Source organism: Engystomops pustulosus, chromosome 1 (genome assembly GCF_040894005.1).
Source record: "Engystomops pustulosus chromosome 1, aEngPut4.maternal, whole genome shotgun sequence".
NCBI lineage: Eukaryota > Metazoa > Chordata > Amphibia > Anura > Leptodactylidae > Engystomops > Engystomops pustulosus.
In genome coordinates, this window is record NC_092411.1 from 121,680,437 (window position 1) to 121,706,200 (window position 25,764).

The following is a 25,764-nucleotide window of genomic DNA, read 5'->3' on the forward strand; positions in this document are numbered from 1 at the left end:
CCCTAAAGAGGAAGATTGAGGGGACCCAAAGCAGGAGCGCCAACGATAATCCATCTCTGTCCTCATCTTCTCACTCCTCCTGTAGTCTTGGCAGTCAAGTAAGTCTCACCTTAAAATAGCACTGAGTGTGGCGCTTCCTAGGATGTCTTGGACTGCAGGAGGAAGCCTTGGTAAATTCTCTGCTGGGTGCCCACAGAAAGGGCTCCGAGTGCCACCTCTGGCACCCGTGCCATAAGTTCGCCACCACTGCTCTAGGGGATGGCAATGTCTTTATTATCTTCGGGAACCTCAGTAAAAGTGTAAAATGTGTAAGGTCTTTATAAATATATGCATGTGAGGCGCTCCGGTGATGTCACCTCCTCTCGACTACGCCAAGCAGGTGAGTTTGGACATCTACAATCAGTACAAGTTGATTGTAGATGTACTTTAAAGAAAAATCTACCAACATGCTTAAGGATTTTTAAACCAAGCACACTGATATACTGGTGTGTGCCCATTCTGGCAGGATCTGCTCTTTTTTTAGCTCCTTATGACCTTGTTTTTCCAAATAAGGCTTTAAATATGATGCAAATGAGCCTCGGGAACTCCAGCCTCAATTAATAACTTTGTAACACCTCATTTGTGTAATTTTTAAAGCTTTTTTTTTAGTTCATAAAAGAGGATATAAGGAGCTAAAATGTGAGCACTAGCTTGTAAGTGTGCTTGATTTACCATCCTTAATACTGTATGTAGATTTCCTTTAGGTGGTAACGTTTTTTTGTTTCAGAAGTCAGTATGTCCAATTTAAAGTGTAACTGTAACGTTACTGACATAAAATAGTTTTAGCACAGCTGGAGAGAGCCTGTGATAACAATTCCAACGATTCCATGCCGCTGGCTTCTTTCTATCTGGTATATATGAAATTAGATTCAGGATCAATCAACGATGAAGCAGCACTCCAATAAATATAAAAGGAACAATTTATTCCACCATAACAATGCATTGTTATGGTGGAAACCTTTATTCCACCATAACATTTATTACAGGTTTTTCCAGTTTTTTTTTTTGTGTTAAAATTGGGGGTCTCAGCTTATGAGGTCAGCTTATGCTCAAGTATATAAGGTAATCCTTTAAAAGTGAAGTTGTGCATTATTTGACTGTAGAGTTTCTCTATCTTTGGCAAATTACTGAAATCTAGCCTTTTCGTATCCACACGTTTGTGCAATATAAATAAAAACGAACTCCATTTGTTATCTGCATTTACTATTGGAAGGCTGCAAGTATTACTAGTCTCTATTACAAGCCTGAAACAGAAATGGTAGAGCTGAAGAGCCGCGCACAATGAGCTCTCAGACATAGGTTTTGGTAATGTGCATAACATAAAGACTCTCTTGTACAGTAGAAAGTGCATAACGATTTCCCTGTATTCTTGCAATAGCCTTTTTGTACACTGGGAGATTGTTTCACAATATCAGATTGATGAATTGCTGTGCATGTTTCATTGTATCCCTGCATGATATCATTTTTTGAGTCTCATTCACTTTCTGGCAAAAAGGAAAATTACGGTGCTACCACATCAGTTTAGAGAAAAAATGTTTAGCCAGCTTTGTTTTGTTTAACCCTGTAATGTTTATTGGAAAAGGCCCCTTGGTAACTTTTTTGTTATAAACTGCTAAATTACTTGAGTTAGATGCAGGTATTTTTGTATGTGTTGTTCTTGTTAATGTTCAGTTGTTCATATAATTTTTTAGCTTTTGGCATAAGAATGCTTTTTTGGTAAAACCCCCAGCTATTTTTTTATTTTATTTTTTTTCATGTACTCAGCAGTGTTTGTGTTTAAGTTACTTTATTTGTAGTCAGGGTTGCTAGTGCAGGGGCTGGTGGTGGATCATGCCGTGTGAGCATGTTATAAGTATTTTGGAGGGAGTGATAAAGCCATAACATCTTTGCATGTCCTTCTGAGGACAGTATACACTGTGAGCTAATTGCTGAAGGGGCTGTGATAATATGATATTGGGAGGAAGCACTGCTCATTTTTCAGTCTCTTGGCAAACTTCTTATACAAATAAAGAGTAGAGCTTGTGAGTCACAAAAATCTAGAGAATTGGACAGTACATCATCTAAAAGAACCAGAGCCGTGCGGAAGTGTTGTTTCATTTGTCCAAGAAACTTAGAGAGGGAAAACTGAAGGATTCGGAACCTTTGTGGGGAAAATGTTTTTAAAGAACATTCTTCAGAAAACCTAAGATGTGAAAATTGTTTGGAAGATCAATAAAATTGAAAGGAAAAAGTTAGAATAAATGTAGCTGCAGCTAGTTTACTCCAACTTTTCATGCTTTTGAGTATTTTCCATATCTTTGTTTGAAATTTGGAAAAAAAAGTTAAAATTAAAATGTTGTGCATTAGTCATGTCTTATTAAGCAATTTTGAAATAATCTTGTAAAAGTTACTTTATGTGAGTTTGTCCATATGATGTGCACGGAGGCCGAAAAGGCCCCCATTACGTAAAAGTTTAGATTGTGACGTCACACATTCTAGTGTTAAGAATCGGTGTAGGTTACTAACTTTTACAATCTGTTTTGCTTTCCAAGTTACTTTGTTGTGTAGTAAATTCATATTTTTTTTTATGCCAACAGCAGATCCATGGGGTTTGGGCACAGGATGTTGTCGATGGAACCTGTGTGGCAGTAAACAATAAATACAGGTTAATGGCTTTTGGATGTGCCAAGTAAGTATTCAGCTTGTGTTAATAAAATATGTTTTCATAGGTATAACCTCAATTTGCATGCATAACTAATAGTTATCACAGAATGTATTCTAAAATTTCCAGCGCAGAAATAAATGGGACTTGTCATGTGACTTAGAAAGTAAAACTAACCGGATGCTTCCATTGCTTCTTGGTCACTGAACTTTTAACCCTTGGTTTAGCTATTCCACCTTTTTTAAAAGTGATCTGTCTGTAGTTTTGTCCATACAAAATTGCAGAAAGTGTTATAAAGCTGCCCTGGAGAGCTCTTGAACTATATCATTATGTGTGATATTCATGGCTGTGGTATTCCAAAATAATTTTAGCTGTATTTAGAGCACTTTGGGGCATTGGTGCGTGTGATCTCTACATAGAACACAGCACAACCCCTCCCACCTGAGTAACTGTAGTGTTCAAAAACAGGCCTGCTACATCAGGGAGAGGGGCGGCGTGCTGTTGGTTAGAGAACATTACGCCTGATTCCCTAGTCTCAGTGGAAAAAAACTGACCTGTCATGAGACTGATTGACTTGTATTGCCTTCCATAAATATGCATCAGTAAAATAAATGGAACACGTTCGTAAAAAAAAAAAATTCACAGGCAATATAACAATGGTAAAAAACTGAAATTTGAAAATGCCCTTAGAAAACTATTGCTCAGTAAGGCTTCTATTAAAACGCTGAATCACAGATGAGAAAAACGGGGCCAATGTGAAAGAGCCTTAAGGGTGTCCTTAGAAGATGATCTCCTGATGGCAGCCTTTTTAGCAGGGAAAATTGGAGAATTCAAAGTTGGTAAGGGAAAAAGCACAACTTCGAGCTCATGATAACAACGGAGTTTGTGCTTCCAGTCGTCGATTCTGAACACGGGCTGTATGAGTCTTTTTCAGAAGCGATGCTGATCTTGGAAGATGGCATAAATCTACAGAAGCCACTTTGAAACGGTTTGTCCTAATTGGTCATTAGATAATTGTTTTAGGATGATGAGTTATTTGATCATCCCTCCTGTGCAGAAGGTCCAGTCACTATGGCGGTTAAAAAAAAAAAAACAATCTTGAAGATGCGGAACAACTGAAGGATCCTACGAATCAGCATGAAAAATCTAATGTCTAATATAGCTGCTACTTCTATAGCATTTTACACTGTTCTATGGGTTAGGAGAAAACTCCCTATTTCAAGGTCAGAAACTGGTCTTTTAGTGGATGCATATGTGGAAAGCATCAGATTTTCCGCCAAAGAATGCCGCTTAACTAATTCTGTCCGCCATGCACCATGGTTAACAATGGAACGGAAATTTTAAATCTAAAATAAAGCTGTGTAGCATCCCCTTCCAAGGTAAATTACTTTTTGGTCCCAATTATTGAAAAAGCCTTAGCTAAAATGTAACAACATTTTCACCTCTTAGAGAAAATAAAGACTTGCAGGAAAAAACAAAGTAAGTTGAAGAAGTTGAAGTGTAAGAGGGTTCTTTTCAAGCTGAAAAGATACCAAGCAGTGACATAAGTGTGGGGGGTGACTTCAGTCATTTGTAACTAGTTGGGAGGAGATTAACTAAAATTCATGCGTTTAAATAGAAGAGAAAGTTGCAATATAGAATTTTCAAGAAAACCACCATAAAGGTTTAACAAAGCAGCTATGGGCCAACATCCAGGAGTCTAATACAGATAGGCCTGAATGTTCCTGTACACAGAGAGAGCGGTTTTAACTTGTTTTAAAGTACCGTATATACTCGAGTATAAGCCGACCCGAGTATAAGCCGAGACCCCTAATTTTACCACCGAAAACTGGGAAAACCTATTGACTCGAGTATACAGCCTGGCCCCCAGCAGTATACAGCCTGGCCCCCAGCAGTATACAGCCTGGCCCCCAGCAGTATACAGCTTGGACCTATACAGATAAAGAAATAAACTTAATACTCACCCTCCGTTGTCCCGATGTTCGTCGCGTCTCCCGGCGGCTTCCGATCCCCATTGCGGCTCCCGGCTGCTTCTTCACTCTTCTCTGGCCGGGAGATTGCGCTGGCCGTCGCATACTGTGATGCTGCGCTGTCGCCGCTGATGACGCCATTTAGGTTTATAATAAATTTCAAGATTTCTTAGTACGTATTATTGAGATCAATGGTACACAATCGCATACCAATACACAAGTCAAGTCAGCCATTCCTCTGATTTGCAAAAAAAGACCCTGCAAACGAGAATTCAATAATTTGGAGCTCTTCTATTCAGGATTTCATCCATGCCAGGAACCTTCACCAAGGTGATCATAGAACTGGAGGACAAATTAAGGGAAGAGAATATTTGTGTTGCTCCTTATCTGGGTGATTTGTTGCCAGTAGCTCAATGCAAGAAAGAGGTGAAGGAAAACAAAGAACGGATCATAAAATGGATGGACAGTGAACACTTGGAAATGGGACTTAAAGCCAGAAAAAAAACATTTTAGGAGTACTCCTAGACTCAGAGAAACGGAGCTCCTTTTTCCCCCAGACAAAATGCAGAAAAATATACTGACAGTAAAATAGTTCAAGCAAAAGAAAACCTATGCAGTATTCGGGCAGCCATGAAACTTCTGGAAACACTTGCATCATTCAGAGTGTCATGTGGTGTCAGAATCGCACAAGGCTTCTCCCAGACCTGGAATACAGAACTGGCACTTGCCTTTTCCCCAGTTCCAATAGCAAGAGTCCTCCGGAAGATGGGTCTGAAAAAAAATATTCCTTTTTTATGACCAGATCTTCTGTCACAGGGGCAAAATCCCCACCCAGATGTACAAAATCTAAATTTAGCACCCTAAATCCTGAAGCGAAAAACTAGTCATAAATTCTATATAACTCAAGGTATGGAAAAGGTGTTGATCCTGGTGCAATGACAAGCCCCCAGATCAGCATTAACCCAACATTGCCTAGATATTTAATGGACTTTTTACAAACAGAAAAACAGAAGTGTTTTTTTTTTTTTTTTTTGCTTCCTCTCAACATCCACGGATGAAGAGATTTATGGAAGAGTGTATTCAACTTAAACCCACAATTAGAAATCCTGTCCCCCCACATTTCCTAGTTTTAAATTCATTAACTTATTAAACCTCACTTTGAGCCAGTTGAATATATTGATATTAAACATCTTTCCTTCAAAACTACATTCCTCATAGCTATCACAACAGTTCGTAGAATTGGGTATACAACCCTTCCTCTGCATTGAAGATGACTGGATTATCCTGAAGTTAGATCATCTCATTTTACCAAAAGAACAAGAACCATAATAATTTTACCTTCCTTTTGTGCAAATTAAAAAAAAAAGCGAATGGAACTCATTAGATGTACAGAGAACTGTCATTCAGCGCTAACCGATAAAAAATTTTAACAAAATTATGAAAAGGCCATACAGTCCTCCAAAATGGTGTCTTTTTTATGACTTCAGATGACGATTTAAATTCTACCACTCGTTGCTTCATACACTGAAGTATGAAAGTTACATGGGAGGCATGTCTTTTGGGGCGCACAGTGAAAGCCATAAAATCCAAGGCCACAAGAAAGTGGTGCAAATGTGTTTTTTTTTTTTTTTTTCACTGCATTTGAAGTATTACCCCCTCTCCCCCAGCTTCCCAGTTCACTGAATGGAATATTAAATACCTTCAGTAAGTAGCGCACTCTGTTACATAGAAAACAAGCCCTCACACACCTCTTGGATGGAAAAATGAAAAAGTTATGGATTTTTGAAGGTGGGCAGTCAAAAATAAAAACTGAAAAATGGGAGCCTCAGCGTTAATAGGTTAAGCAATAAATTTACTGTTGTGACAATTGATTTTTAGGTGACCTTATGTATCCATTCACAGAAAATCTGTATTTTTGTGATCATTTTATAGGATAACAAAAGACATATAAATTGTAGCCAGTATATTAACACTAGAAGATGTCTTTACCATTAGAGGGTTAATAAAGGGTTTTCAGGAATAGAAAAATTTTGACTGCTTCTTTTGAAGCATATACCCCTGTATATGGGTCGGCTCTGAACAAGCACAACGGTGAAGTGAATGGTGCTGATCTGCAATACTACTTGCAACCTGTGCACTGTCTGTCTTCTGCTTTATTTAAATTAAAAAAAAATTAAAGTTGCATGTGTTTCAATTTGCATGTAATAATAGACACTGCATCTTTTCCAGCACAAGATTTTCACACTGTGTTGCCTTGGTGTCTCCCAGATGTCTGCTGTTCATTTTATATTTGCCACGCTGGCTGATTAATAATCCAATAGGCAGATCTTTTTATGGGTTATTACTGCATTTCACTGCTGTATTCATTGCAATTTGTTACACATAAGTTTAAGGCATGGGTTTTGCATATAACTTGCTTTTTAGTCCCAGCGTTTTATAACGCTTCAGTTATCATTGATGGGTTCAAAAGGAAAGGTATACTTTTATGTATCTAGTTGTAATTAAGGAACATGGTGAAATCTTTCTTTTTTCTTTTTTTTTTTTTTTTGGGGGGGGGGGTTATTAAATCTTTATCCAGGGTAAGCAGATGAAGATTAACATGACAACAACCATCTCGCTATAATAGATATGAGTGGAGTGCCCACCAAAACACACTGGCGGTCACAGTTAGTTAAATAATGCTGTGTACTTTGGCTGGAGCTCAGAGTTTCTTAAATCTGTAGGCTACACTGTAGTTAAGGGAAGGCTCACTATAGATGTCACATTAGACCATACACTTCTATTTATGGTTGCCTGAATTTACCTTTTATCTGTGGCTAACTTTAAAGGACTTCTAGCATCAGATTGACTGATGGTAGACAAGTCCTACTTGCATGCTCCTTAGGACTTTATCTTATAGGAACTTTTTATTATAACCCTGGACTGCGCAATTTTGCAGAATTTTTTTTTTAAAAATTATGCAAATTTAGTCTGAGGTGCTTAGGCATCTGAGCGCCTCACTTGTCTTGTCCCACTAGGTCACTGACTTCACCGGTTTTGGGGACGGGGAGTGAATGATTAAATGCCTAACACTTTGGTGACTTAAGCCTGAGCACCTCAGACTAATTTGGATCATTCTTAAAACCCCTTTTTCTGATAATCACACTGTTGAGGATTACAATAAACAAAGTTCCTAGCAGATGAAGTCCCAAGGAGCATGTGAGTAGGACTATTCTACCATCAGCCTATCTGATGGCAGATGTCATTTAATGTTGATCCTTTTATGTACAAATGCATAACCAATTGTGTCTCTTGTTTTCTCTAGTGGTTCAGTGCTTGTATACACTATAGATAATACAACAGGTGCTATGCAGCTTTCTCATAAATTGGAGCTCACTCCTAAGCAATACCCAGGTAACGTGTTCTATAATTTAAGACACAATTGGGATTAAAAAAAATACTTTGTATGTTTTAAATTTTTTTTATTATACGTTGAATGCTGTGTTTAACAATGCCATTGTCTTTTTCTGTTGTCCATTTTGAGTTTTACTTTGTTCCTTCAGGGATCAGTTTTTAGTACGCAAACTCTTTGCAGACTTCTATTTCGTTTACATTTAAAGTATCGGATACCAAGCAACGGATACCATGTACAGTCTTCTGTTTGTGTCTAGTTAAAGGGAACCTGTCACCACAACCCCCATTTTTCACCACGTACGCATTCCAAAAGCCCATAACCTGACAATTCCAAAGTTGTACAGATACACCATAATGATGTAGTATATTTTACCTGGCTCCCTGGCATGCTTCCACACAGAGTCTGGAAGCTTGGCATTGAACCAGGGGCAGGAATTCAAAATCAAACTGAAGTCTGCTCCTGGAACAAAGGCAACTATGCAATTGTCATGCTATGGGCTGTTAGAACATGTGCGTGATGAAAAATGGGGGTTGTGGTGACGGTTCCCTTTGAAAGGGATTCTTTTTTGTTTTGGTTTCTTTTTTAATTTTTGCTATTTATTTGACAAACAATAAACATGCTGTAGCATTTTTAAACACGCACATAATCGTAATGCGCAAAACAAAAAGTTGTGTGAAGGAAGTCTTGGCAAATTGTATCATTTGTAAACTGTGAAAATGCCGCAATGTATGTTAAAGCAAATGCTTATAAGAGTTATGATAAACCTTTTTATCAAGGGAAACCGGAAAATTCATGCTATTTACTTGTTTTATCTGGTTATATTAGATATCTGGAACAAGACTGGATCAGTGAAACTCATCCGGTGGTCACCAGATAACAGCGTTGTCATGGTGACTTGGGAATGTGGAGGACTTTCCCTGTGGAGTGTATTTGGGGCACATCTCATTTGTACTCTTGGAGGAGACTTTGCGTAAGTGTTCACATGCTTATTTCTATGCTGCCACTTACCTAAGCTCACCTATTATATTTGCCTCTACAAGTACTTATTAAATGATATGGAAATCAACAAATGTCTGCTGTTCTCTAGTTGCAAAAAGGCCAAGCATCTGCTTTAGGAGGACCTTGCATCTCTTTTAGCAACACCAACTCTATGAATGGTTTCTCTTCTAAGAATGTGATTAAATCTCCACTGTTGAATAGGCAGAGCCAGGCTGTTTGCTCCCGTCCAAAACCACCCATCTAACAATAGAGTGCTTAATTAGCTTAGTTTTAGCATCCAGAATGATGCATTGTCTCAGTATAAGTTTACCCGGCTCCCTGCCAGCAGCATGTGGTGAGTCCAGGGAGGAGGCAGCTGCAGGGTGTGTCCGTCTTCTCTTTTCCAAACTCGTGTAGCTCCCCCTTGTGTGCATTCAACGAGCGGGGGGGATGGTGTGGAGAAGTGGAAGAATGCATGAAAAGATATAGGCACACTGCCACATCCCCCGGTACTCGCCACATGCTGCTGGCAGGGAGCTAGGTGATGTAAATCATACAATTATAAGCTTCTGAAATGATTCAGAATGCTGACAAAGGCATTTTTTAATGCACATAGCATAGACTTTTGGAACCTGTCACCAGCTAAAAATAACATTCCCGGTGACAGGTTTACTTTTAAGTTGAATTAGTATAAATTTGTTAAATTAGTATGCAATTTGGGACAGTTTTGTAAATTTATCTCCGGGCTGGATTACATTTAATTATTAAATTCCTGTATTTTTAGTTACAGAGCAGATGGCACAAAGAAAGAGACTTTGAAAATCAGCTCAATGGTTAGTAAGCATCATTTATTAGTTTGCATCTCACTTCTGTGTTTTTTTTGTTTGTTTTTTTTTTCCCTTTGGTGAACGAGCCTTAATGTTATTTAGTTCAGAATTGCTTTATGTTCATACAATGTTTGAGTTTATTAATTATTTTCTCTGTTTCTGTGTATTAAAAACATAACCAATGCAAAGCCATATATTTCTAAAGGTACTGACATGAAATTCTCACCAGATGTCTGTAACAACAACCTATCCAAACCACCCTCGCAAAGAAATTGAGCCTTTTATATGTCAATAAATTATGTATAATTATGATAAATGAAAAGAGAGGAGGGGGTATTGAACAGATGAATGGGGTGAGGGGTAAAAAGCTATAGCCATTTAGAAAACAATTCGGCCACATGATAAGTATCAGCTGGTTCTACTTGTCTAATAAAAAGGTTTCCATTACCAAGGTGCTATTGACAGAAGTTTGTAACAACCCAGCTAATGCTTCATTTGTGACACACAAAAGAAGCATTAGCTGGGTTGTTACAAACTTCTGTCAATAGCACCTTTATAAATATATCCACTTAGAAAATTGGTCACATATTCAATACTTCTCTCAGCCACTGCATAAATGCAAACAAAACCGGTACACTTTAGCCCCTTTTCACTGCATACTACTGGGTTGGCTTTCCACTTCATAAAGTACCATATATACTCGAGTATAAGCCTTGTTTTTCAGCACAAAAAAATGTGCTGAAAACCCAAACTCTGCTTACACTCGAGTAAAAAAAAATATAAGTTTTACCAGGTTTTTGTGGTAAAATTAGGGGCCTCGGCTTATACTCGAGTATATACGGTACCTGTTTCTCCATATTACACAGCTAGTGATTACTACTCACAGCCTGGAAGTTTAGATGATATGTAATAGTATTGTACTGCTTCCGATCTCTTTGTACCAAGTGTAAACAGAAATTTCTCTCTTTGTTTAAGAGCTGGGGACCTGAAGGCTACCACTTATGGGCAATTGCATCAGAGAGCACTGGACATGCTGCAAGTGACATAACTGTACCTAAGCAGTCTGGAATACTCCAATTTCAGTTTATTAAGAGTGCGCTCACCGTGAATCCATGTATGGTAAGTGATCTGAGTGACATGCCACAAAAATTAATTTTTCTGCAATGTATTGTATTAAATTATATTGTGCTCAACTTACTAAAGTTGTTCTTTGTTCTCTCATTCACAATATAATCTCTCGATTTGCTTCATTGCCTACCTAACTGATGTTTTATCCTTGGCCATTGCGTGGATTTTGTACAAACAATATATAAAAGTATACAAGTGTTCCTATAACTAAAAATCTCAAGGAGCAGCAGGGTTCACTTTTAGCCTGATTCGCTGTGACATAGACTGGGGTTATCTGTCAGGATCACTTCAGTAGCCTCTAATTCACTTTTTATGCCCAGAGAAGAAGGGGAAGATAAGGAAGGAAGCTCTATCAAATGACCCAGTGTTACACCCAGACTATATACATTAATAAGAAGTAGTTCTTAGTTTTTACAGGGGTCCAATGCTAAAACTAAACTTTTACATGTGTAGAAGCGGCACATTTTGTACTGAATACTTTTTATGAATGATTATAAGAAAATGGGGATTAACAAAAATCTGTATTATTTTCCTGCAGAGCAACCAAGAGCAAGTATTGCTTCAAGGAGAAGATCGCTTGTACTTGAACTGCGGGGATGCAACTCAGCATGTTAGAGGCTCTTCATCACATCCAGAGCACAAGTCTATACGTGACAGAAGTCAGTTCCCCGCAGGAAATCTAGGTTCTCAGGGCTTAAGCACTTTACTGGGACACAGACACTGGCACGTTGTACAGGTATTCTGCTTTAATAAGGATAATAAGAGAGCTGATCTCTTGGACACATGCTGTACCGTAGCTAAATATACACCATTTGAACCTACCCCAGATTAAGAGGAACCTGTTTTGAGAAAAGTGTAACATGGTGTTGGACATTTCAGTGATGTGTCAGCAGTTTTTCAGAGCTTCCTTCTTAATGTTTTGCAGTGCTGTTTATAGGTAGTTTGCAGTTTTCCAGCATCACCACAGGGTCTTTTCATGACTCATGACTATGCTTTTAGTGTGATAAAAAGCCTTTTTCTAGAACTGAAAGCTTGTTATAAAAGAGTTTGCATTGCACTGGGGTTTTTTAGTGCTGTTGTTGCCATTTAATAGCGGTTGCGTCAGAACATTGTATTAGGCTAAAACTTTATAAAACCAGTTGAATGGGACGAATGCAAAAATTCAGCCATAGAATTGAGATTCAAGCAAACTGATGATGTGTATTTACATAGAGATATCTTTGCTATTTTTATCTTTTGAACATTTGCCCAACACGTTATGATTGTTCAGAAGCTCTTTCTTCCCGGGAATACGGCGCTGTGTTCCATGTTTCTCTGTGGAGAGGGACGGGGTGCGTGGCGCTCACCCCCTCCTCCTCTCCCCAGCGCCGCCGTGTACCCACCGTGCTACAGTACGGCGGGCACATGTGTGTCTGAATTTGGCCTAACTCTATATTTATTCCTTCATGAGCGATCACAATACTTACTGCCCAGGTGCTAGTTCTGTTGATGGTTTATTTGGTCATCTGCATAGAATGTGTCTTCCCATGCATCTGTGGCATAGCCCTCCATTAGCCTGTACAGGGACAAAGGAACTGTAGGGTGGTACAAAACTTGTCCAATTTTATGAACAATTTGGCATTTAGTATTGTTTCGCTTACTTTTCTTTTTTTTTTTTTTTTTTAAATTGGGCCCTTGTCAGCGCAAAATTTTGAAAACCCAATTGTCACTGGGACATTTTTTTTTTTTGTCTAGTTGAATTTGTATGCAAGTCAAAACATGTATATTTTATAATTGCAACTTTAAAGTACAAAGCTTAACCCCTTAAGGACGCTGTTTTTTTTTTTTTTTTTTGCTTATTTCTCACTCTCCACCTTCAAAAATCCATAACTTTTTCCTTTTTTCCGTGTACAGAGCTGTGTGAGGGCTTATTTTGGGTGTAACAAATTTTACTTTCCCGTAATGTTATTTATTTATTTATATGCCGTATACTAGGAAGCAGGAAAAAAATTCCCAATGTGGAAAAATTGAAAAATAAAACGCATGTGCATCACGTCACGTTCTTGTGGGCTCAGTTTTTACGACTTTCACTCTGCGCTCCAAATAACACCTCTAATTTATTCTTTGGTTCGGTACGATTGCAAAAAAGGGGGAAAAAATTTTACCATCTTCTCAAGCTAATAACTTTTCCATACTTTGGTGTACGGATGTTTTCATTGCTAACATTTTGAGGACTGTGCGACATTTTGATCACTTTTCATTACATTCTTTATGTCATGTAAAAAGGTGTAAAAGTCGCATTTCGGACATTTGGCCAGCATTTCCTGTCTCGGAGTTCACCGCCGGTTGTAACCTTTTTATATTTTGATAGATCGGGCATTTTGGGATGTGGCAATACCTAATGTGTTTTTTATTTCTACTGTTTATTATATTTTATATCAGTTCTAGGGAAAAGGGGGGTGATTTGAATTTTTTATATTTTATTAATTTTTTAAACTTTTTTTTTTTTTTTTTTTTTTCTTTCTTCACAATTTCTTAGACCCTCTAGGGTCAGATCCTTCCTACCATATACTGCAATACAACTGTATTGCAGTGTATGGAATTTTTGCATGTGATTCATTACAATGAGCCACTGGATCATTGTAACAAATATGCAGAAACCATTCAGCCTTGGGTCTAACAAAGCCTTCATTCAGCCTTGGGTCATGGCAACCGAGGGTCATGGCAACCGATGACGTTCGGAGGATCGACGATTGGAGGTAACCAGGGGGGCGCCACGTTTTAAGTCCCGGCTGCGACTTTGCCGGCGGCAAAGAAGAGGTTAACACCTGCTATCGGTGCAAGCACCGACCGCGGGTGATAACGATGGTTCTTTGCTGCAATATGCAGCAAAGCCCATCTCTGTATGAAGAGGGCTCAGCCCGTGAGCCCTCTTCACACACCCTTCATAGCTATACAGGGGGATATATCTGTCGCAGAGCGTGAAGGGGTTTAGAACCTATCTTGTAAGTAACCCAGGGACTGTCTGTATTTGGGTAATTCTAGTTACAATGTAATGTGGGATGCAGGCCACAGGCTCTCACAAACCAAATTGTACTCTAAAAGGAAACCATAAACTATAGGGAACTTGAAATATCTCTGAACATGAGTGCTCCTCTCCTATTCAAAAGGTTTATGCAATTATGCAATCATACACATCATTTAGATGCACCTTGTCCCAGGGTCAATATTAAGAAAACTTTTCTTCCTAACCGGCAGCATCAACAGGTTTAAGGACCTTACATTGATGAAGCATGTGATCAGTCACTTGCTCATGACATCACTCTACAGTCCTAGATGTATTAATCATGTCAGGACTGAAGAAGCCTCAAAAATGTATTTTAGTTGACTCTATAATTTCTTGAAAAATAGCATAATAGGGGTCTTTTTGAGTGATAATTGTGTTAAAACATATCTTTTATTCCAAAACACACAAAACCGCACTAAAGTGTCATGTGCAAAAAAATACGTGTGTGTCTCAGTAATGAATGTCACATAAATTACCTTGCAGAAGTAAGTACTCTGGAGGTGTAACGCCTGATTTTTCGTTAGGCGAACATAATGCCAGCCTGTATATCTACGATCTCCTAGTCCACCCCCAGGACTGGAGACATTATGCTTATCACATTAGCTTATATTTTGAGTACCCATTTGTATAGTAATTATGCTGATCCCTGGAATACCCCTTCTGCTTACGTCGCAGAAAAAAGATCTATCATTTTTTATGCCATTTTAAACGTGTCTATTGTTTGCATTCCCTGACTGTCATTTTTCAGTAGCCTACGAATATTATAATAATAATTCTTTATATAGCGCACACAGATTATGCAGCGCTGCACAAAGCTAGCCAAATTGGTCCCTGTCCCCATGGGGCTCACAATCTAACTCAAAAGTATTGGGCTTCAAAGCTTTTATGTTAAGCTATTCTTTACAAATCTCCCCATTTTTTTTTTTTTAATATACGGAATTAAATCACAAATTACCAGTGGAGTATCATGGCTGGAGTCTTGGCCATGCTTTGTACATTACTATATCTCCACCTCTCAGATGACTGCTGCATGCCTTGAATTATTAATGCCATTGACCTCTGTAATCTCTACTCTGAAGTGAAACCTTTCCACTATAAATAAGTAAACAGACAAATATCACTTACAGGTAGGAATGTAACTTGCTACAGATCCCTCTGTGTATATATATTTTAAAAAAGACTAATTAATTGCATTGCTGTCTTTTTCAAATGATGTAGTAGTTTATTTTCATAAATTTATTGTTACATTATGTTTTGCCATTTTTTACAACAATCGTAGTTGCCCGTGTTGCCCTTACTTATTACACAGGTGATTTTACATGTATACGTGTAACATGTTTATGTCATGTGGATGGATCTCTGTTTAATTGCAATATCGTAATATCTTTTTCTTTTGTCTTTTTCTTTTTCCTTTAGATACAGAGCACATACCTTGAGAGCAATTGGCCCATTAGGGTAAGTCATTTATTTGCTAAGACATTAGTTGTAAAATTTTTAAACTTTGTGTTCCCGATTTCTTAAAAGATTCTATAAAGATTTTCCCTACCATTTGATGCAATAAAGTTTCAATGTGCACACCAAATGGTAAACGTAACGTATACTTGACTGTTTTCCTTGGGGCATTCCTATATACTTTGAAAGCTAGGAGAAAACAAAAGGCTTGTGAAATGTGGCAGGCTTTATAAAGGTCATTTAAAGAGACAGGAGAGATCTGCGAGCAAACAGGTTTTTACAGATGTTAAAAAACCGCCATGCTCCCAGATCCCTCATGTGGCCACCTGTCTGTTTAAAGGATAGAAATAAAGGAAGATTGTGAGTAACATTGTTTCTTTTCTTACTGTGACTTACCGCAATGTAGATTGATATATTTGGGCGCCACCTGGTTCTCTTGTCATAGACTTTCCATCCCCATTTGGGGGTGGTGCATTAAAGTTGAGTACTGCCCCTCTTTTCTTCTATAAGATATTTTGGAATATTGCTTTCCTTACCTTTTTCATCTCGTACGTACAGGGTGGCACCTATATAGCCAAGGATGTATGAGATCCTTCCTCTATTCCAGGATCCATAGTTTTGGATACCTGGCACCTAGGCTTGGGATTTTTTTCTCTGAAAGAGAATCTAATAAATTAATCTAAAATTGTGTTTCTAGGTGCCAGGGATCCAGAGAAATTTGCATTCAAAGGACATCTATCACCAGATCAAGGATTGTAAACCAAGCACACTGACATACTGGTGTGTGCCCTCTCTGGCAGGATCTGCTCTTCGGCTTCTTATGCTTTGGTTTTTACAAAAAACAGACTTTTAAAATGATGCAAATGAGCATGAGGGGCTCCAGGCTCCATAGGAGTTAAAAACAAGGGCATAAGAACATAAATTCAGTCAGTAACTATACTACCTAATCGTTGGTACAATTCCACAGTTCTAAACTACCCAGATACATAATCCAGCATGACTTATCTGGCGCAAAATACTGTGAAGTCTAAACACCAACATTTTTTTTTTTTTTTTAAATCTTCCCCTCCTGAAACCAGGAGGTGGCAGGTTTGTTCAAAAACTTACACCAACCCATGCAAGCAGAACATTTTCTATGTTTGGCATTATGTCCATTATGTAGTTGAATTATTGTTTTATTTTTACTAGTAATGTACATTTTGAGAGTGAAAACAGCTTCTTTGACAGAAGCTCTTTGTATTGAACTGGTATCTCTTACCTATGCCCATGCCATGAGACCCCTCAACCATGATTGGAGTGGAGGGGTTGGTGAGCAGCACACTTCAAAGAGAGCTCCAGTTTAAAGGGAACCTGTCACCAGGGACCTTATTTTCATTAAAGACCATTTACAGAAGCCCATCACACCTGAATTGCAAATCTGATTTTCTGCTTTCTCTGAGCATTTGCATTACAATATAATTGTGTGCTATAACAAACCTTACAAAATCCTCTGTGTAGTCCTATGGGTTGGGCTTTGGTTTGGATGCATTTAAAAAAAAACATGTGACTTGTCTATGCTGCAGGATGCTCTGCTCTTTGCAGGAGCACAAAGGTGGGAGCCAAGAGCTGAACAGTCTTCAGCACAGACAAGTCACTTGTTTTTGTCACTTAGAGATTTGAAAAATTGCAGTGTGGAATAACTTTTATCCTCTGTTTTCTAATAAAAGCTAATGGATGTATTTTATTCAATTTTACAGTATTCAGCTATTGACAAGATTGGCCAAAACGTTGCAGTTTCTGGAAAATGTGGATTTGCTCACTACTCTTTGCTAACCAAGAAATGGAAGTTGTTTGGAAACATTACTCAAGTAAGTAATCGGCACACTTCTTTAATAAATAAACGAACATTTGGTGAAACAAGCTGTGTCAATGTGTATATGCGCTTTCTATCAGTAGGGATCACTATTTCAGGAGCTCACCCTTCTACATGGCTGCTCAAAAATTTGTTTTTATTTTGACTCTTGGCTGCTCAGATGACAAATGACATAATGCAGCATGATGTAGAGAAAGGGTAAATACTTCAGAAACAGTAGCTAACATAGTCTTTAGCTTTGGTCTGCATTGGATTTGTGGGGGGGGGGTGAACAGCTAATTGGGGGTACAATGAGGAAAATGGAAAATGTTACTCTTACTATGCTGGAAGACGGGGAAGGTGAGCAAGCTGGTTAACAACATAGCAAAGTACAACACTTTTTCCCAACATCACACTCTTCTCCTACGGCTATTCTAGAAGTCATCATGGGAATTATAGTCTAAGCATCTGTGCTAGGCAGCAGGTGGTTTTCATCATTTTTAAGTGGTAAATCTGATAGCAATACCTTATCCTATATGTTTTTAGGAACAGAACATGATGGTAACGGGAGGCCTAGCTTGGTGGAATGACTTCATTGTCCTAGCATGTTATAATTTAAACGATCGCCAAGAGGAGGTAAGTACGTTTTACAAATCTGCAGGTTAATTGCTTCATATGTCTATTTTTCTTTTTCATTGTGAAAATGTTTGCATAGCAACATTTTTAACTTGCTGTTCCGTTTTCCCTTTCAGCTAAGGCTTTATCTTCGTACATCCAACCTAGACAATGCATTTGCACATGTGACTAAAGTGCAGCCAGAGACACTGCTTCTTAGTGTATTCAGAGACATGATGATTATTTTTCGGGCCGACTGTTCTTTCTGCCTCTACAGTATTGAAAGGAAATCTGAAGGGTGAGTTATTTAAAGAGAATCAACCACTTTTACTGAGCATTTGTGAGCTAAGCTCACTTACTGTTAGGCGTTTTCTCACTGAAACTTTTCAGTTTGGTACTTCTGGTACTTTTTCTTTTGTACAGGCCACAATCTCTTTTCTTAGGAAAAGGAGTTTTAAACGAGTAAGGCTTGGGCACGCCGCTGCTCTCCATAAAAAAAGAGCACCACTGCTATGGCGCTCAGCGCTGTGTTTTTGCATAATTCTTCACACCTCCTGTGTGCATAAGCATATACTCTTCCTTGTCCTGGCAGCCAATGACATCAGCAAATTTATTAGCAACATCATGCTGCTGGAAGGGAGGAGTATATGCTTATGTACACAAGAGGTGTGCAGAATTATGTAAAGACCGAGCGCCATAACAGTGGTGCTTGCACTCTGTGTTATGGAAAGCAGCGGCGCGCCCAAGGCTGACTGGAGCGCTGAGAAAAGGGATTGTGGCCTATAAAGAGAAAAGTATCGTCAGTTTCAGTGAGAATACGCAGAACGGTAAGTGAGCTTGGCTCACAAATGCTCAGTATAAGTGATTTGATTTCCTTTATATTTTCTGTCTTTGTCTTTTGCCAGATTGTTAGCTTCGTAGGATAATAAATGGTCTTACTTTTTAGTACAATATGTAAATATTGTATAAAAAAATTTGGATGTAAAAGAAAATTGGCTGTATCATTAAGGGTTAAGGCAAAGTGATGAACTGTTGTAATACTACAAATAATATGCAAGAATATTAATATATGTTTATGCCATGGTTAATCTTAATTCTTTTTTTTAGCACAATTAAAGCGGTTGCCCACTTTACCTCATGTCATGGAGCGTTGTGTGATCTCTATCTGTCCATGAACAACTGCCCTGCCAGGACCTTATGAATAGTTTTCAGTATACTATCATAAGGCTCTGGCATGGCAGATAGAGATCACGTGACCCTCCACTTGTAGCCATTTTATAGTTAGATATGTCTGGCTGATGAGGTATAAGACAGAAGGGTTCACTTTAAATAGATGTATAATGTTTAAATTGACAAATATCCTGCCCCCCACACTTACACACATTACAAAAAGTTGAGGTAAAGTGGCCAACCCCTTTAATTCTTTCACTTCTTTCCTGCAGTCCACATCCTTCAGTCTGTTTACAAGTGCTTCAGGAAGTGTCCATGTCTCGGTACATTCCTCATCCTTCACTTGTTGTATCCGTCACTCTAACGTCTGTGAGGACAGAGACTGGCATCTCGCTCAAAATGCCACAACAGGTGCAGTATTACCATCGCCAAAATAAGCTCTATGCTTCATGCGCTTTTGTTAGTTTTTGAAAGTGTAGAGGTTTTTGTGGTGCTAAGACTAATCTCTAAATAACTGTTTTGAAATAGTTTATATATCTTTTTTTTTTTCTTTTTAGGCGTGTGATGCAGAAAGCATTATGTTGAACCTAGCAGGTCAGCTAATAATGTTACAGAGGGATCGGTCAGGTCCTCAAATCCGTGATAAAGAAGCCAACTCCCAACAGCGAAAACTGGTGAGAGGGCAACTTTAAGTGCACCTAACCTCCCTACAGACTTCTGCATAAATTGATAGTACAGAAAGGACAATCAGGACATTTTTATTTGTTGACTGCATTTACCTCTGCAGCTTCTTTCTGTAATACGTAATGGTTTTAGAGCTGGCCAGTGAAGACATAGGTTTTGTGACTTGCTTGCCCCCCCCCCCCCCAACAGACCTTAGAGCACTTGTCATCTTCTGAACAGGACGGAAAAATTTAGAAAAGATTGCAGAGTGAGAGCTGTTTCATACGAACGATTACGGCATAAATGTGGTTTTTTTGCCAATTTCACTGCATTTGGAATTTTTTTCCTGCTTCCCAGCACACGGCATGGAATATTAAATACCACAGCTCTGTACATGGAAAAATAAAAAAGTTACAGATTTTTGAATGTGGAGAGTGAAAAATGAAAACACAAAAATGAAAAAGGGCTGCGGCGGGAAGGGGTTAAATAATAACTACCCAAGTGGTGGTTTTCCTTTTAAGTTTTAAGGAATACTTTTCCATAGTGTAAATAAGAGTTACAGATTGTTTCTTTTATCATTCATCAAATGAAGGCCTTCTGGCAGCAGTTCCTATTTTAAATTATTTTTTTTCTCCCACAATATTAAATGTAAATTTGTTTGCTAAAATATCAGCAGACTTGTCCTAAATTAAAGACTTACATGTTCTTAATGATTTGTGCTTTATTTAAGCTGCCGTTTTGTGCTCCGGTGGTCCTTGCACAGTCAGTGGAAAATGTCTGGAGTACCTGTCGGGCCAACAAGCAAAAACGCCATCTGCTGGAGGCACTATGGCTTAGCTGTGGCGGAGCAGGCATGAAGGTTTGGCTTCCCCTGTTTCCCAGGGATCATCGTAAACCACATTCCTTCCTATCCAGACGGATAATGCTGCCTTTTCACATCAACATCTACCCACTTGCAGTCCTGTTTGAAGATGCTCTGGTTCTTGGAGCTATTAATGAAACTGTGGCTTATGACTGCTTGAACAACCTTGGATCTCCTGGTGAACATTTGGAGGTCCAGTTCCCTTACTGTATTGTAGAGAGGACCTCACAGATCTACCTCCACCATATCCTAAGACAACTGTTAGTCAGGAACTTAGGAGAGCAAGCGTTGCTCTTAGCCCACTCGTGTGCCTCTTTACCTTATTTCCCACATGTGCTAGAACTCATGCTTCATGAAGTATTGGAAGAAGAAGCTACCTCACGGGAACCCATTCCTGACCCACTGCTTCCTACCGTAGCTAAATTCATCACAGAATTCCCGCTCTTTCTTCAGACAGTTGTGCATTGTGCTCGGAAGACAGAGTATGCTCTTTGGAATTACCTGTTTGCTGCTGTAGGCAACCCAAAGGACTTGTTTGAAGAGTGCCTAATGGCTCAGGACCTTGACACAGCTGCCTCTTATCTCATCATCCTCCAGGTAGGTCTGCGTGCCACACTACCTGCATATTTATAATTATTTTTATTCCGCATATATAAATGAAATTCTATAGAAATTGGGTCTTATATTTCCTTTTTTTCCCTTTTTAGTCTTTTTTTTTTTTTTTTTTTTTTTATTTTAGATACACAAATAATCAAATTGCATTACATCAAGATATCATCATTGTTGCAACCTAACCCCAGCCCTCCCCTTCAGGGACATCTACCACCAAATTTACTAGTTGTAGACTGTCGATCCCTTACGGGGTCATCTGCATCGGTTTTCTGATCCTTTTGTAAGGTCCTTTTGTCCAAGAAAACGACTTTATAAAAATATGGTAATGAGCCAGAGATGCTCAGGAATAAGTCCGCCAAGCGCTTCCTGCCGCAAACAGATTATGCATGCTCTGTAATAAAAATTCATATGTCCCTCCCTCAAGCGCAGCAGGCAGCCAGTAATGTCACCCGGCTGTCCGGAAGTTTGGCACAAGCGCGATAGCACTTTTTGTGGCCAGCTGACCGAAGACCAGTGCAGCTGTGCAAGGAAACCCGGCGGGTCTCCAGCCGGCTCTGCAAGAAAAGTGCTACTGCATATGCGCGAGACTTGCAGACTTCACCGGCTGTCTGTTATGCTTGCGGTAGGGATAATATATGAATTTTTATTAAGTGGGCATGCATAATTTATTACCTCCGGCTCATTACCATATTTTTATGAACTTGTTTTCTTGTACAAACCGACCTTGCAAAGGAGTAGAAAACCAATGCAGAAGTCCCCCAAGGTAACAAGCATGACAGTGGGACAGTCTACCACAAGTAAATCTGGTGGTAGATGTCGTCAGGAAGGTAATTTTTACATGATGACTGGTTCCAATAGCTTCCGGCAGGTTGCAAGACAAAGGCATTTTGTAAATAATCTGAATTATTCCACAGATTTTAATCGTTTCTTTAACATCACCTGGCTCCCTGCCAGCAATGAGGGGTAAGTCCTGGGGAGGGGAGGGGTTGCAGTACATATGAGAATTACTTGTGGAAGTGAGGCTGAGGAGGCTGTAAGTGAGGGAGGGGGTGAGCAATGAGTGAGGATGATGGGAGGAGAAGACGACTTGTGCCATATAAACTCACACACTCACACACTCTCTGGCAGGGAGCCAGGTAATGTTAAAGAAACCATTAAAAAGCCCTGCAATTATTCAGACGCACCACAAAGGAATATTTGAAATCAGTATACCAGAGGCTATTGGTACCTGTCATCATGTAAAAATGACTTTTCTGTCGTTTACTTTTAACTCCTTCCCCCCTTTTAAGCATTGGAGCACTGTCTATGTCTTGTTACAGAACATGGAGGCAGCAGCAGTAAGCAGACAGCATGCAACTCTATTGTTCAACACTGCCCTGGAGCAGGGCAAGTGGGATCTTTGCCGACACATGATACGCTTTCTGAAGGCAATTGGATCTGGAGAATGTGAGACACCTCCAGCTACTCCTACTTCGCAGGTATGTACAATAATTCCCTGGAAACCAAAGTACTTATTTGTCACACCTAAATCCATGAAAGAGAATATACGCTTACAGTTTAAATCTCCCCAACAATGTAACTCCTTCACGACCTATTTGCACATGCTCTGGGTATATAGGACATGTGTATATATACGTCATGACAGTGTCTTACTTTAAACGATCACATCTCCTGAACTGTGACACCTACAAACACAAGGAAAATCCCCTTTAATATCCTATCAGGGATGTATTTATAGGGGAAACAGAATCTGAGATATCTACTGTTTACTTAAAGTTGAAGTTAAAAAGTGATTTTTAAATATAGCTCTCAATTCCCAACTATAACTTTACGGTGGATATCTCCAGTTCTATGTCATGAAGACTCTTTAAAAGGACAATTGTGTTTCTAGGTGCCATGATGTGTAAAGCTGAAAGATATTTTCATTTAAAGGAAAGCTGCCATTTTATTTCATACATTATGAACCAAACATACCTTGAGAATGCTGTAGCTGCACTGAGAAAATATGCAAAGTTTTCCAGGATGGGATAAGGAAAACACCTCTTCTAGCTACCTTGTAAGGCAGCTCCTTTGACATCAAGCATGACCTACAAGATGCCATCTGGTAAGGACTGGTTTGGTTTTATTCCTGCATCATGTCAGAAGGCCTCTTGTAGGTCATGCTTGATGTCAGGCTAGCTGCCTTACAAGGTAGCTAGAAGACGCGTGGTTTTCCTTATCCCATCCAGAAAAACTTTGCATATTTTCCCAGAATCCCCCTAGTGGAGCATCAATGGCTATATGACTCCTCACGCCTACATGGTGGCGTTAATTGATAGTCTCCGTAAGGAGAACTCTTACTTTCCGACCGTAGCTACACTGATGCAGAAACATGTCTTGTTAAAAAAACTGTTAAAATTATAATAATGAGGCTTTGTCGCTCCTGTGGCAGGCTTGGTGCTTCTCCTCAACTGTATATATTGACCTGGACATTCAGGCAGGTTGAAGTGTTCCTTAGCATTTTGTGATCATTAGCAGCTGCAGTCTCCCAGTAAGGCCTCTTTAACACAAACATATGATTTATGCAGCCCTGTATTTTTGCCGTATGAATCTGTATGTGTGATATTTTTCAACCGTGTGTCACTGTATCTGTATAAAATACAGTGGTCTGGCAAATGGTAGCTGGCTAGCAGAATGCACCTCCCACTGGTTCTGGTCTCCCTGGATACTGCAACTATATACAGCATCATACGGTTCACAACTGTATGCGCCAGTATGCAACACAGATTTTAAACATCCCCATAGACTTCTTTGGGGCATATGGAATGAAATACTTTAAAAAAAAAATTTATAGATAGATCATGTCCTATTTATGGCTGTATTGCCCATTGATTGAACGTGTCTGAATGCTACCCATATGAACCGAATGGTACGGCTGGTATTTTGAGTTATTGGCTAGTCTATATATTTATTGAAATGCAGGGTTTTTGTTTTTTTTTCCTCATGTTGTATTTGTGTATTGTACAGGAGCCAAGCTCTACTGGTGGTTTTGAATTCTTTAGAAACCGCAGCATAAGTTTGTCGCAATGTGCTGAGAATGTTCCTGTTGGAAAGTTTAATCTTCAGAAAACTCTTAGCATGCCTTCTGGCCCTGGTGGCAAACGGTGAGAATAACCTTTTAAAAACTTGCTCTACATTGATAACTGATCCATAAACGAAGAGGGATAATAGCAAATGACTTAAAGGGAACCTGTCACCAGGGACCTCGTTTTTACTAAAGACAGAGAAAGCAGAAAGGCAGATTTGCAATGCAGCTGTAATGAGCTTCTGCAACCTAAGTGTTTGCATTACAATATTATTGTGTGTTAGAACTTACCTTGCACACTAACAGAAGCCTCTGTTTAGTCTGAGTAGTTGGGCTTTGGTTTAGATGCATTTCAGAAAACAAAATGTGACTTGTCTGTGCTGCAGACTGCTCCGCTCTTGGCTCCCACCTTTGTGCTTCTGTACAGCCTGGTGAGCTGACATCAGTCTGAGAGGAAAGAGCTGTACAGGAGCACAAAGGTGGGGACCAAGAGCTGAACAATCTCCAGCACAGACAAGTCTAATGTTGTCTTTTGAAATGCATCCAAACCAAACCCATCCCCTGGGACTACACAGAGAACACAATAATATTGTAATGTAAATGCTTAGAAAAAGCAGAAAGGCATATTTGCAATGCCGGGTCCCTTTAAGGACCCCCCACCCCCAATAACACATGAGATATCTCCCTCCTGCATATTGCAAGCCAGCATTTCCAAAACCAGGGTTTCCTTGAGCTTTGACCAGGGTTTCCACCAGACGTGCCGATAGCAGGACCTGTCAATTTAACAGTGAAAGAGAAAAACTTATTTTAATCAGCTCAAAGATTCTTAAAATAAAATTACCATATTTTTGCATTACAAATCGTGGATGCTTTACCAGCCTCCTAACCTGTCAGGAATGACCACACATTCCCCTGCAGTAAATACATTTTTGAGGAGGTGAGATACACTTTGCAGTAATATGACCTTGGAGCATTCTGAAAAGGATGTATAGCATTGAGGATATGCTTAACTGTCAGGTTGCTTTGATGATTTGCAAGGAGGTTGGGTTGGGTTGGGTTTTGTGAGTAACTTCTGTGCATTGTTTTAGGTGGAGTAAAGATAGTGATTGTGCAGAGAACATGTACATAGACATGATGTTGTGGAGACATGCCCGGAGACTGCTGGAGGAAATCCGACTAAAAGACCTTGGCTGTTTCTCTGCACAGCTAGGGTTTGAGCTTATAGGCTGGCTATGCAAAGAGCGCACACGGGCTGCACGTGTTGAAGATTTTGTGACTGCCTTGAAGAAGCTTCATAAAGATTTTCTTTGGCCTTTTCCTGTTATACCAGCCTCTTCCATCAGCTCTCCATTTAAGAATGGCAAATTTAGGACAGGTATGTTGGGTGTATTTGATTTCAAAACCTTGCTATACAAAAATCCTTGAAAATTTGGCTGACATTTTTTCATAGTGAAATGTCAAATTATTCTTGC

General features: G+C 39.2%; 1 protein-coding gene across 4 annotated transcripts in view; it reads left to right on the forward strand.

Moving 5' to 3' along the window:
* RIC1 (RIC1 homolog, RAB6A GEF complex partner 1) overlaps positions 1 to 25,764 on the forward strand; it is a 74,517-nt gene that overhangs the window by 39,362 nt on the left and 9,391 nt on the right. For all 4 annotated transcript variants that reach the window (XM_072152099.1, XM_072152107.1, XM_072152091.1 and 1 more), the window contains exons 7-22: positions 2,616 to 2,707; positions 7,955 to 8,043; positions 8,870 to 9,014; positions 9,807 to 9,855; positions 10,825 to 10,968; positions 11,516 to 11,713; positions 15,440 to 15,478; positions 17,212 to 17,322; positions 17,853 to 17,942; positions 18,059 to 18,219; positions 19,364 to 19,502; positions 19,649 to 19,765; positions 20,485 to 21,213; positions 22,548 to 22,706; positions 24,235 to 24,371; positions 25,381 to 25,667. In XM_072152099.1, the coding sequence (XP_072008200.1) occupies positions 2,616 to 2,707; positions 7,955 to 8,043; positions 8,870 to 9,014; positions 9,807 to 9,855; positions 10,825 to 10,968; positions 11,516 to 11,713; positions 15,440 to 15,478; positions 17,212 to 17,322; positions 17,853 to 17,942; positions 18,059 to 18,219; positions 19,364 to 19,502; positions 19,649 to 19,765; positions 20,485 to 21,213; positions 22,548 to 22,706; positions 24,235 to 24,371; positions 25,381 to 25,667 (2,686 nt within the window). The remainder of the gene's footprint in view (positions 1 to 2,615; positions 2,708 to 7,954; positions 8,044 to 8,869; positions 9,015 to 9,806; positions 9,856 to 10,824; positions 10,969 to 11,515; positions 11,714 to 15,439; positions 15,479 to 17,211; positions 17,323 to 17,852; positions 17,943 to 18,058; positions 18,220 to 19,363; positions 19,503 to 19,648; positions 19,766 to 20,484; positions 21,214 to 22,547; positions 22,707 to 24,234; positions 24,372 to 25,380; positions 25,668 to 25,764) is intronic.